Source organism: Lycium barbarum, chromosome 12, assembly GCF_019175385.1.
Source record: "Lycium barbarum isolate Lr01 chromosome 12, ASM1917538v2, whole genome shotgun sequence".
NCBI lineage: Eukaryota > Viridiplantae > Streptophyta > Magnoliopsida > Solanales > Solanaceae > Lycium > Lycium barbarum.
Genome location: NC_083348.1, coordinates 99,733,448 through 99,746,489, shown reverse-complemented (window position 1 = coordinate 99,746,489; position 13,042 = coordinate 99,733,448). Strand labels below are relative to the sequence as shown.

General features: G+C 37.3%; 1 protein-coding gene across 3 annotated transcripts in view; it reads left to right on the top strand.

Annotated features, from left to right (window-relative positions):
- LOC132625246 (uncharacterized) overlaps window positions 1-13,042 on the top strand; it is a 30,467-nt gene that overhangs the window by 16,858 nt on the left and 567 nt on the right. For 2 of the 3 annotated variants that reach the window (XM_060340101.1, XM_060340103.1), the window contains 24 exons: window positions 714-808; window positions 1,668-1,816; window positions 2,019-2,074; window positions 2,167-2,380; window positions 3,035-3,058; window positions 4,089-4,505; window positions 4,575-4,852; window positions 4,917-5,002; window positions 5,083-5,169; window positions 5,311-5,569; window positions 5,657-6,091; window positions 6,200-6,296; window positions 7,067-7,389; window positions 8,280-8,405; window positions 8,537-8,704; window positions 8,906-9,034; window positions 9,155-9,244; window positions 9,608-9,714; window positions 9,792-9,940; window positions 10,880-10,962; window positions 11,046-11,141; window positions 11,297-11,419; window positions 12,244-12,327; window positions 12,635-12,778. In XM_060340101.1, coding sequence (XP_060196084.1) covers window positions 714-808; window positions 1,668-1,816; window positions 2,019-2,074; window positions 2,167-2,380; window positions 3,035-3,058; window positions 4,089-4,505; window positions 4,575-4,852; window positions 4,917-5,002; window positions 5,083-5,169; window positions 5,311-5,569; window positions 5,657-6,091; window positions 6,200-6,296; window positions 7,067-7,389; window positions 8,280-8,405; window positions 8,537-8,704; window positions 8,906-9,034; window positions 9,155-9,244; window positions 9,608-9,714; window positions 9,792-9,940; window positions 10,880-10,962; window positions 11,046-11,141; window positions 11,297-11,419; window positions 12,244-12,327; window positions 12,635-12,778 — 3,819 coding nt within the window. The remainder of the gene's footprint in view (window positions 1-713; window positions 809-1,667; window positions 1,817-2,018; window positions 2,075-2,166; window positions 2,381-3,034; window positions 3,059-4,088; window positions 4,506-4,574; window positions 4,853-4,916; window positions 5,003-5,082; window positions 5,170-5,310; window positions 5,570-5,656; window positions 6,092-6,199; window positions 6,297-7,066; window positions 7,390-8,279; window positions 8,406-8,536; window positions 8,705-8,905; window positions 9,035-9,154; window positions 9,245-9,607; window positions 9,715-9,791; window positions 9,941-10,879; window positions 10,963-11,045; window positions 11,142-11,296; window positions 11,420-12,243; window positions 12,328-12,634; window positions 12,779-13,042) is intronic. The other variant, XM_060340102.1, reaches the window with a different exon arrangement.

The following is a 13,042-nucleotide window of genomic DNA, read 5'->3' as shown; positions in this document are numbered from 1 at the left end:
TCTAAATATGCCCAGTATGATTCATCTCAATTTAAATGCTTAAATGATAGGTTGACAACAATTTGAGACTTAAATTTTACCTGTGGAATATGACTCAAGACTTATCAACTAACCTAAATATGTGAGTCGGAGATTTGTGATTCACATATGCATCTTTACATTGGTTAGGATAAGCATTACTTTTGGGTCCCATGTTATGGATGATGTCTTGCTATGAAACATCTCGGTAACTTTCTCTATCGGTAATATGTCGTCCTTCGGGTATTTTGATTTGCAACAATTGCCTTATGTTTTCTTTTCTTGTTTTATCAATTGTCATCTTCGCAATCAAGGATGTGAAAAATCAGTGGGGATGTGAATAGACGCTTCTTGGGGAATAGAAAATGATGTTTTAGAAATTAGAATGTTCTGTTAGAATCATCATCACAAACTTAATAACCAGCCAATCTTGACTTTGCATGATTGCAAAAAATGTAATGCCCACGTGCACCTTGCGGGCTCTGTTGGCCGTTGCATGAAATCTTGCTGTTAGTTTTCTGAGGAAATCAAAGACCTAGAATTAGACGCGAGTCCATATTCATGGCTAGTCTACATTCTCTTTGAGACTGAATGTTAGACAAAGCTTGTATTTGTCCATTCATGAGAAAAGTCATGCAGAGACTATAAATCTTCTAGTGTTTCATGTGTGATGTGACGTTTTTTAACATTTTCAGGTTGAAAACCAGTCAGGCTTATCCCTTAGTTGTCAGTTCTACGATAATCAAGATGTATCAGTTGCAGGAAGGCACTCCACTACCATTTTCTTGAGGTGCTTATCGTAGTTTACAATGTTCTGCTTGTTTACTTGAAACATCTGCTGCTATGATTCAGCAGAACCTACCTTGGAGACAGTCAACAACCTTTAAAGAAACTACAGAACTTGACCTACTGTTTATTTTTCGAACTGGTACAGTTTATTCCATACAGAACAAAGATAGAACATGACCTCCTGATCATTGAAAAGAAAAAAGAAAAAAAAAAATTAAACTACAAAACATGACCTGTCACAGCAGAATCAGATGGTAGTTTAATTTTCATATGTCATATGTCACGCAAATGATTGAGAATGTACTGGTTGCCCTTTGTGCAATTTTAGGATAAACAAAGTTATTTGTCATTAGAGTTCCTTCTCTTTATTTTACCTCGATATGACCTTTTAGATCAGCGAGACATTCTATTTACTCAGCTTCTCCCCTGGAATATGTGCAATCAGTGTTTTTCTAGGGGCATGTGGCCAACTGGCTATTGTGCTTCTGCTATGCTTGATAGTCATGCACCTGTTTCCAATCTTGAGTCTACCTTCGCAACTCGCAGCCCTATTTCACCCTTGTTCAGTGCATGATAACACCAGATTAACAGATTATGAAACAGAAAGTGCATGATGTATATGTATGTCTGGAATATGTTTTTTAAATCTCGCTGCTGACATTTTCAATTGTGTGCCACATTTGTACCGAGTAAGCTCCACTGTCCTCGGCTTGCATGTACAGAATATCCTTCCACAATTTTCCTTCTTATGATCTGAAAAGTTAATCACGGGGTTCTCATTGGTATAGTATTTGCTTTGTGCAATTTGGATTTTAACTTGTGTGCTCATCATGTGAGGAGCCTAACTTCTTGTCTGTAAGGCACATGGCTTGGGCAAATCGACCTCCGGAAGCATCATTTTTCTCTATCCAGCTTATGGAGCGAGGATTGCTCTCTACTTCTGTACTTCATCTTTCGCTCTTGGAAACCCAGTCATTTGCATGGAGACCACGTATAGTATCTCTGCAAGGTGCTTCAGGCTGCTCTTCCTCAACTTGTTCATTTTTGTTAATATAAATTTTGCACTAGCAGATATCATGAATTGTTAAGACTTAGATTTTGGACTAGCTGACATGACCAAGTTGAGATAAACTATACTAGTTCTTTGTGCATATTCAATGATTTCAAACTTGAGCTTACTAAAGTTATTTGCTTTTTCCGCTATTGATCAGAGTCAAAAACTTTCCCTGGTCCATTTCTTGTGGCTGAAGTTTCACCCAGGACTGAGGTACCTCAGCTGATTCTTCTTAAGATGGATATCCACGCTTGTCTAATTCACTGTTCATATGGGTTTTCATTCCTCTTTCTCGATGTTTCTAGGATTGCTTGTCAATTGTCGTCTCTCCATTACTTCGGATACATAATGACACCGATTTCTCCATGGAACTGCGTTTTCAACGTCCTCAGCATAAGGAAATTGATTACGCTTCTGTGAGGCTGAAGGCTGGGGACACGATTGACGATTCTAAGGCAGCCTTTGATGCCATAAATTTCTCTGGTGAAAGAAAGAAGACGCTAAATTCTTTGAGTGTTGGTATGTTTCAAGGATATTTCTCCTTTTCAAGTTTAGATATAGAAATTGCCTGCCTTCGAGAAAAGAACTCTACAGAATTGATTCTGATGTCAAGAATGTTAGCTTTCTAGACGAAGTCGAACTACTAACTCCTATTTTGACTCTCAGATAAGAGAAGGGATGTCTTGTCTAGACTCCTCAATGGGGCTAAAATCTGCTATCTTTAATAATTTTCTGCAAACTGTAAATTCTGAAAAAGTGTCCAAAAAAAAGTTCTTAACTGGAAATTTAGAAACGCTTGTAATTGAATGAGGAACAATAAAGACTTTAAATAAGTAACAATGACCAAAGTTTTTACTGCAAACAAAGATACACAAGCCTCAAAAGGTTGCTTGTTATCTGAATTTTTTTTTCCTTCGAGTAGTCAAGATGAACCTGGGCTATAGGCTCTGCATAGCACTTTTGTAGAACAACATGAGACTAAGAATGATATTTTGTATCTACTTATCACTTTCTAGAAGCTGTTCAAGGCATATAGACTGGTAGTAGGAACTAGAATTCAGTTGCTCAATACTAGACTTCTTATATTAGCTCATAATGTTTCTTGAATTTATTCTTGTAACAAATTCAGTATGTGGACAATGACCTTTGCTTAATTATGCATCTCTTTGACAGGGAACACTAGCTCTAGCCTCTTTGGTATGTGACACTTTGGCCCAAAAAAAAAAAAAAAAAATTTACTTAAGTTTCAGTAAATTCATGCTGTCTTATTACAAGAATATAAATTGTGCTCCGTTCAGATATAAGAAAATTTTGAAACTTTAAAATGCAGAAACGGTAAGTCTGAGCAAAAATTGCTGACTGGTACCTAAGAGGAACTGAGAACATTATTTCCGTCTCTTCTAAAGTAAAAAGTGCAAAAAAGCCCATAGGGCTTGAAGCGAACAGTGATGTAAAGCGCACGGCTCTTTGAAGTGAAGCACATACTTTACTAAAAATAAAAAAAATACCAAACATATGGAATTTGTACCATAATAATCAAAGTTCAATCAAAATAACTATTTTCAACATCTAAGTAGGATAAGGCAAATTATACGCAACTGCTCAAAGTTGAGAATCAAAGGAACAAACGCATCTCTTTTGTATCACTTTGCGCATCATTGTTTGGAGCACACACTTCTCTGAAGCACATGGCTTCACTCATGAAGTGATAACTCCTCGCTTAGCATGGCTTCATTGCTTTATGCAACAAAGGAATGGCTTTTCATAACACTGGTTATTGCAAATTACTCCTATTCTCTTTTGTACTTGATCAGCTAATTACCTAAAATTTTGTCAAATTTAATGGCTAAATTGCTTCTGGAAACCATGATATATCTGATGGTTCTTTAGATAAAGACTGAAGGTACTTCGGGTGTTATGATGTTAAGAACTCAGTTTCTCATAAAAAAAAAAGAATACAGAAATATACTAAGGCTCAGTCAATCCCATCGTGAAAGTACTATATTCTGTCTTACCCTATAGTAAATGTGCAACGTCAACATTCTTACCATATTTACGTAGTTTGGACATAGTTGATGTTCTATTACAGCTAATAAGCACTTGTTTATTCACAATTACCAGTTTCAAAAAAAAAATAAGCACTTGTTTACTCAAGCCATATATTGATACCCCTTGACTGAATATGCTCCTATCAAGGAAATCCATGATATTGGAAATTAATTTGCAGGTAACTTCCTATTTTCTTTTAGACCTGAAGTTACAGACAACTTAACAAGTTTTGAGAATCCATCCGCTTGCTGGTCGGATGATCTTAGAGGTGGAAAGCCTGTTCGACTCTCTGGGATATTTGATAAACTAACTTACCAAGTGCGGAAAGCATTTTCTTTTCAATCAATGAAATATTCCTTAAGTACGGCACATTGTGATATTAAGTCAGAGGATGGACAAGTAGCAAAGATTCATTTTCTGATTGAAAGCATTGGGAAAGATGTGCCTATCATACAACCAGATAACTTCGGATATGCGCGTGTAGATAAAAGTTCACCTGTTGCCTTGCAAGAGCAGAAAGAAATCTTTCTGCTTCCTACTGTTAGCTTCTCCAACTTCTTAGATATGGAGATTCATGTGAAACTCAATGATACAGGTAATAGCAAATTAAGTCTGGTTCAAGTGTTAGTTGATGTATTGTATTACTGACTTTTCTTTAGTACAGGTCTGCCATCTACTAATGGTGTTGACTGCATATGCAATGAGGCAACTATTCCCTCTGGGTCGTCTGTAAACTTATATGCAAATCCTGCTGCAATTTATTTCATTGTCACCTTAACGTCATTTGATACAAGCTGCAAACCAATCAATAGTGGTGACAGTGCGAAAAGGCTGCAGAAGCGCAAAAGTAAAGTTCAGTTTTTGGATATTGAATTAGATTTTGGCAATGGGAAGTATTTTGCATTACTAAGATTATCTCGTGGACTGAGAGGGATTTTGGAGGTAATTTTCCTGCTTAGCTGCTTATTACCTAAATGTTAGGTGTTAAATTCGTCTGTTTGTGCAGGCTGCTGTATTTACTTCTTACACGCTGGAGAACAATACTGAATTTTCTTTGTTTTGTTTTCCTGCAAATCATAAGCCTTTTTCCAGGTAATCTTCGATTGAAGATGATTTGTTATTTTTCATTTGGCTCTCTTTTTTCCTTTGCTGAGTGATACTATTATATCCAGGCATGAGGTGGAAAATATTGTATCCCCGGTGTCTCCAGAATTAGGATATTATCTTCCTCCCAGATCAATAAAACCATGGTTCAGCAAGTAAATTCTTTCTACTTCGATTCGCTAGTTCTAGTTTTGTTGAGTCCTTCATATTGTCTCTCCTTGTTCCAACTGTCAGCGGTTATGAACTCTAGGCATAACGTTTTTTGACCCTGCATAATTTTTGCTTACCATTGCTAGATGCCACAAGGTGCAGATCACACTCTTAGACGAGAGAGCTTCTGAAGCACCCTTGGACTTGGATGCTTTATCAGGCCTTACGGGGCTGAACCTTGAAGTGGAAGGAAAATCTGGTTCCAAAACTGTTACGAAGTTGGGAGTCTCTTTGAAACCATCTGTTAGCAAAGTAGTTCCGCTGCAGGTTGTGTCAATGTATCCCAGATATGTCATACTAAATGAGTCAGACGAAGACATCACTGTCCGTCAATGTTTTTTGGAGGTTTGTATTTGTTCTAGTTTTCAGATGCTCGCTTTCACTACTGTGTTAAACTGATAGAGTTGAGGACTAAATCCATTTTCGTCTTAGGAGGATGGCACTGACACAATTGTTACACTGAACAGTAAACAGAGAGCACCATTAACTTTGAGGAGTAGAAATGAGATGACAACAATGAAAAGAAACACCTTCTTAGAAAATCTCATCAAAAAACATGCAAAGTCCCAGAATGATTCATCATTTTTTGTTCAATTTCAACCAAATAAGGCCAGTTACTCATGGTCAGGACCAGTTTGTATTGCTTCACTTGGACGATTTTTTCTTAAATTCAAGAAGTCTGAGTATTCTGTTCAACAATCAGATCTTGCAACTCAGCGTAACTCAGACATGTATGAATTTGCCACTGTTCATGTGGTTGAAGATGGTCCTACAGTTGTATTACGCTTCCGTTGGCCAGCAAATATGGACCTGCCTTACCGCATTGAGAACCGCTTGGAAAATACTTCTATTACATATTATCAGAAGGTTTTGCATCTCTTTCATTGTTTTCAATGCTTTGACCTTACAAGTTGCAACATATCATTATCGTGAAATTGAATCTTATTGCGTTCCTTTATCTTGGAGAACCTTCAGGGTTTAATAGAGCCGGAGGTTTTGGCATCTGGAAGTAATGTTGGCTATGTCTGGGATGACCTGATACTTGCTCATAAGCTTGTTGTCCAGATTGATGGTAGCTGTTGACCTCTTAAAACTTTCACTAGAACAGATTCTACAGAAGTTTAATTGCATATATTAATGATGCGCGCTCCTTATTTTAGTCTCTATTTTTCAGTTAAGATTAGTCTGTTGTATTTTTATACGTTGATGTTGTATAGGGTGAACCATCTCATCAAAAGTCTTAGCTGTTGGAAGGGAAAAGCTTTTTTATTTGCTCTTGAATTATTTGATTAGTCTAGTTATAAAGCAGTGTCTTCACAGATATGCATTAACTATTGAATTTCAAAGTTTTGTTAAAAGATGATACAATTCTGCAGAAAAGCATGGTAATTTATCAATACCGATCAACTAATACGTCTCAGTCCCAAGCTAGTTAGGGTCTCCTATATATGAAACCTCTATATTCATTCTCAGGCTCATTTTGTTGATGCTTTTAAAGGCATATTAGGGGTTTTCTATAACTAGAGGTTCTCTAATGCTCACACTTAACCCTACACTAATATTTAAGTCTCCAACCAGATCAAAAGGACTCTTAATGCAACTGTTGCAACAACAACTAAGCCTTAATCCTCATAAGTTGGTCTCATCTATATGGACCATTTCCTTGCATTAAAAATTATAACTAGGAAAATGAAGAATCAGACGTGCTCTCTGTTTGATTGGAGGTACTGCTTTTACCTTTTGTGATGGGAAGTACTTGTCTTGTTCACTTGCATATGTATTTCTTTTTCTTCAAATTAATATGACTGTATTATCTTATTTTTGGTAATTTTTATCTTGCAGCTGTACATCTACTACGTGAAATAAACTTGGATAAAGTGCGTGAATGGAAACCATTTTACAGAACTAAGCAACAGCGAGGTTTAGGGTTTCATTTACCTCTGGAAAAGAAGCCAGAAGATCCAAAGAAAAATAACTATGGGCAATTAACTGGCATGGATATCACTAAGCTGGGTTATGAAGTATATGCAGAGGGCTTGACTAGGGTTCTCAGAATTTGCGAGTATTCTGATAGACGAAGAGGGGAAACTTCATTCCATTCTTGCACAAAGATGCAGCTAAGAATCTCCTATTTTGCGATTCAATTACTGGAACGTGCAAATCAAGTAAGTATATGATTATTTTTAATTTTTGCCATTGTTTCTTTAAGCGTCTTTCATATAGTTGTTTGATTCTTCCAAACTAACAGTTTGAATGTGCTTGAGTGAATTGGTTTTTTCTGAAAATAAATAATCCTTTTTATATGCATCTCATCTGGATTTAGTTATAACAACGAAAACAGTATGTTCCTTCTGCTAGAAATTTTCCTTGAGAATAAGTCATCTGCATAGCCATCCAGCCTGACTTTCTTACTGAGGAGGTTTGGCACTTTTGAGGAAATGGAATTTTATATAGTAATACCACAGTCTACTGGTTATTCATCTTCTGTTTCTTGAGATCAGTCTTATTCATTTTCTATCCTATGACGAAATGTAATGGTGTATCATCTTCCACAGGATGTTCTCATCCCCCTCTAAGTCACATAATCTCTCCTTCCGTAGCTTTTCTTGAAATGGTAGCTGGTTAGCACTTTAATGCCCGCCACTGAATTCTCGATTGCTTTCAAGTTCTCTTCTTTCTTACTCTACCCTTACGCTTTACACCCAAGACCACCAACCTATGTTGGGTTTGTCAACGCTTCTCCTGGTATAACCTTAAGTCCTTACATGAGTTTCTATCCTGTCTTACTCACGATAAAGTCTATTTGACTACGGTTAACCCCACTCTTAAATTTGAGGGATATTTTCATAACGTGGACTATGATTCCAGTTTTGTGATCTAGTAAGCAGGGATGGAAGAGAGGAATTTAACACCAGAAATGTATTATTCAATATCCAATAACAAACCCATCTTGGCTTCCATGTGCCATTTTATGTGCAACCTGGTTAATTGTGCTCAATTGCTTAAAAGATAGTTCATTTACTTGATGTCCATATTGTCTTTCAACCTACTGAAGGATGTAGTTGACAAGGATAATGGCAATGGATTGATGTACAATCCAATCATTATGGCAAGACTAAATAGGATAGACTTTGATGCCATGTTTGCTGAAAAGCACAAGCTCAACCATCTCAGTGTACAGGTAATCTTCTTTTTCTGGTGCTTTATATTCATTTCTGTGGTGGATCTCGTTTACCCCCCGAGTCTGGTTTTGATGACTTGGTTGATGGTATTCTTAACCTCAAGCTGCTGATCTCTGTAATCATGGTGCAGTCACTGAGTGTGGAGCCTAAGTGGGTTGGAGCTCCTTTTGCATCAATACTTCGGAGGCACCAAATAGAAAATTGTGACACAAATGACTGTGTCCTCCGTGTTGGACTTGTTCTAGCTTCATCAAGTTCTAGTGTCAAACATGTCCGACACTTATCAATTGTTCTTCAGGTAATACTGTACTGTACATAAATACCGCATGAATCTCTTCTTCTTTGGAACTATTATATTCTTGTACAAGTTCAACTGTTTTGGCAGGGACATGTTCCAAGATCAATAGGGAATTGATGTGTGATTGGCTCATTATCATATTTTTGTTATACTTACATATCCCGTTTGTCCCATCTTTATATCGCTGAATTTTGTTTGCAGCCCCTTGATTTCAACCTCGATGAAGAGACATTAATGAGAATCGTTCCTTTCTGGAGAACGTCCCTCAGCGATACAAATACTCCAAGTCAGAAGCATTACATTGATCATTTTGAGATCCATCCTGTTAAGGTGTCTACAGAACTTTGGTTTCACTATGCCCCCCTCCCCTGGGAAGTTGTTTTTACGCCAGGAGGAAAACTAAGTCACAGATTTAACTCAGTTTTTTCTTTCCTGTTAATGTTGCTGAAGGTTGTGGCAAGCTTTCTTCCAGGGGAATCTTATGCTAGCTATAGCTCCAAGCAGGAGACACTAAGATCCTTACTTCACAGTGTTATAAAGGTCTGATACATAGTACTTCCTTCTGTCCTATTTACGTGACACCATTCAAGTGGAATTGAGTTTAATATGTTAAAATAGCTTGTTTATCACATTAAGATAGTAGTTGAAAAGTTAATTCCAGAGCGAACACACCACGTTAAAGTTTAATTTTGATAAATAAATTAGGATTGTTGAAACTTGTGAAAGTTGTAAACAATATTACTACTAGGATGATGTCACATTGTGCCAGTATAGAAGAGTATAATGTCAATTGAGGAGGGAATATTCAAAGTCTGTACAGTTGTTCACTTACTATTCGAGCAAAGGTCTGTTCTTGATTTTACCTGATGTGTAAGATTCTGTCTCTGATATCTTCATTTTTAGATACCTCCGATAAAAAATATGACTGTAGAGCTCAATGGCATCCTTGTAACTCATGCATTGGTCACTTTGCGGGAGTTGTCAATTAAATGTGCCCAACATTATTCCTGGTAAGCCTGTGCTTACTTCTGCCTATGTTCTCAATAATTATTGTTCAATAGTAGCTGAAAATTGCCATTCACTCTAGGTATGCAATGAGAGCAGTCTACATTGCAAAGGGAAGTCCCTTGCTGCCACCAGCTTTTGCTTCTATTTTTGATGACTTAGCTTCATCATCTCTCGATGTATTCTTTGATCCCTCTACTGGTCTTGTTAATCTTCCTGGCCTCACCATAGGTATGCCCGTGAAGACTCTGAAATCCTCTGGTTACTGCTCGGTGCATCCATGTTTAGACTTTAGATGAGTATTGCTGAGTTACATGACCTGTGTTTTCATGGACAAGTATATGTGTGGCTAATCTCGTTTGACGCATTGATGTTTTTTGGGGTCTCTTGTGGCAGCTACTCAAATACTTGTTCATGAAAGCACAGGTCAAATTTGCCTGTGCATCAGAGTACCGAGAAATAAATACTTCATGTGGACTTTAATGGAGACTATTTGAATATTACAGTGTTCTTATTTTGGGGAATATGCCTTAGCAAGATATGCTTCTTACCAGAAATGATCTTCTTGTGTTGGGTGCTGTTTCTGTACATCGTATATCTTGTCAGAAAGTGAAACTTGTTTAGCAAAATTATCTTGCTAAAGTGGCATATTAGGCACAGGCGAATTGAAGTAGCTTGTCTATCAAGGCAAAATTAGGACGTACTAATGAGATAATTTGTAACTTAATCCAACCTGATAACTAGAACAAATTTAAATCGAGGAGAGTTTCCAAACCATAAAACTGTTCAGATATTTGAATTCCAGTGCGAACAGATTGAATAGGATGTCAGGACTTTACACACTACTTTATACCCAACTCTCATGAGAGTAATGATATCTGCTTTTCTGGTCCAATTTTGCTTTATAATGAAGAATTAGCATGACAATATATGCTGCTGATCTCTTGGAATTTAGCCGAGGATCTACCGGAAACAGCCTCTCTACCCTCACAAAGGTAGGGGTAAGGTTTGCGTACATCCTACCCCCCCCCCCCCCCCCCCCCAAAGACCCCACTTGTGGGACTACACTGGGTATGTTGTTGGTCTCTTGGAATTTACTGGCAAGTATGACTTTTCCCATCTATTTGTGTATGCTGCCTTATTGAAGTCCGTGCTTGCGTTTGGATGAAGGTACTTTCAAACTCATTAGTAAGTGTATTGACGATAAAGGGTTTTCTGGATCAAAAAGATACTTCGGTGATCTAGGGAAAACTGTAAGTTCTATATTTTAGTTAATTTTGTTGTCATAGTTGATTTGCCATTGTCAATGACGCTGCAGAGGCTGTTTCTTATGCAGTTAAAGTCAGGAGGATCAAATATCCTGTTTGCTGCTGTCACTGAAATATCAGACTCGGTTCTGAAAGGAGCAGAAGCTAGTGGTTTGAATGGAATGGTAAGAACATCTGGTCTGATGGCATTCCAAATACTGTAACTACTAAGTTTCAAACTTGAAACGTTCAATTAACCTTGATCTAGTTCTGAGTTAGGCACTATTTCAGGTTGTAGTTTGGCTCTGCCATCCAAATTAATTTCATGTGTTCTTTCCAGGTGAATGGTTTTCATCAGGGAATACTTAAATTGGCAATGGAACCTATGCTACTGGGGAGTGCTTTCATGGAAGGTGGCCCTGATCGAAAAATTAGGCTTGATCGAAGTCCTGGGGTTGATGAGGTATGATGCATTTGTGGTGATGATTGCTTATCCATCTCAACTTCTTTTTGTAGAGAGATAACAGCTAGCTCTAACTCATGTCTAGCTGGCCACTCGCCCTGGATCTTTATGACTCTTCTATCTTGTAAAAGGGCAAAAGGATGAATTTTACTATGGAAAGAATCAGTTTGCAAGACATCGAATAACCACACATTAAACTGCATAACACCTGTATATTGGTGAACCAAATAACTGTTGATGGAGTAAAAATCATCAGCTATAGACTACATGACATTAACCTCAGGTGCAACTACTTAGTTAATTGAAGTTCCTCCTTGCAAATTGTGGAATTTCTGCTAGTCATGTCGTCAGATTATGTGGAGGATTCGACTCATCATGTCTATGGACCTAAAAGTTGTAATATGGCCTACAAGAATCTAATTTGATCAACAATAATCTATTTCTTATCAAAGAAAATGGCCTACAGGAGTCCAAATTCTTTTGATGGAAGAATCTGGCGAGATGGCTCTGAAGAGCTTGAAATTTTAAAAATAGTTGTTGAGGAAGTTGCATCTGATTTCTAACTGCGGATCTGTTTAATCTAACTGAATGAATATCTCCCGCTAGTTCTGTTACTTTATCTGCTGTTATTGCTCTTGTTGCCAGTGTGACAGTTTAGGCGCGCTCTCTCCTATTGTTTTTTGGGGTTATACAAACACTCCTGGTGCTGAATATTCAATGCACTGCAGTTACTGTCAACTCATATCTAGTGGGTGTTTCTGATGTTATAGTTATTCTAGCATATTAAAGCATCAAATTAGTGACTCTTTTTGGTTGTGATGCAGCTTTACATTGAAGGATATCTGCAAGCCATGTTAGATACATTGTATAAGCAAGAATACCTGAGAGTCAAAGTCATTGACGACCAGGTAACTAAACTATGTTCTCAGTGTGTGTGAGTAGTTTGCCCTTTCATAAAATATTTTAAACTTCGAAACATGTAATACTGTTTTTTGTTTAATATGCCACCACCAAAAACTTCTAGCACTGTAGTTACCTTCTTCATGAGACTAAACTTTCTTGTCAGAACTAGTAAATTGGTAATACATGAGGGCATTGATAGCTCGCTCAGCTCTAATTCTCGTTTCATAGCAAGTTAAGTGCACAATTAGTGATGCCAATCTCAAGGTGCAACATAAATTGCAAGTGTTTTTTAATGTTTTTTATATTCTGAAGGTTATCCTGAAGAACCTACCACCAAGCAGTTCTCTTATAGAGGAGATTGTGGAACGTGTAAAGGGATTTCTTGTTAGCAAAGCATTGTTGAAAGGAGATTCTTCAACAGCTTCTCGCTCCTTGCGTCACATTAGGGGGGAACGTGTGAGTATTACTATCTTTGGATGTTGATTATGTAGTATGATGATACTGTATTGTCATCTCCGTGCTCCATTACTGAGTTACTTCAATTTATCGGCGCTCTTTGCATAAAGCACATTCTACTTGGTAAATTGAGGAATTTCGTCCTGTCTTCTATATTCTCATATTGAAGTTCTTTTTTTGTTTTAAAACGATTGCCCCAAAAAGAGATTATTTGTGGTTCTATTCTGTTAGTTTGACACTGCTGTTAATGTTTTGTTTCTTTAG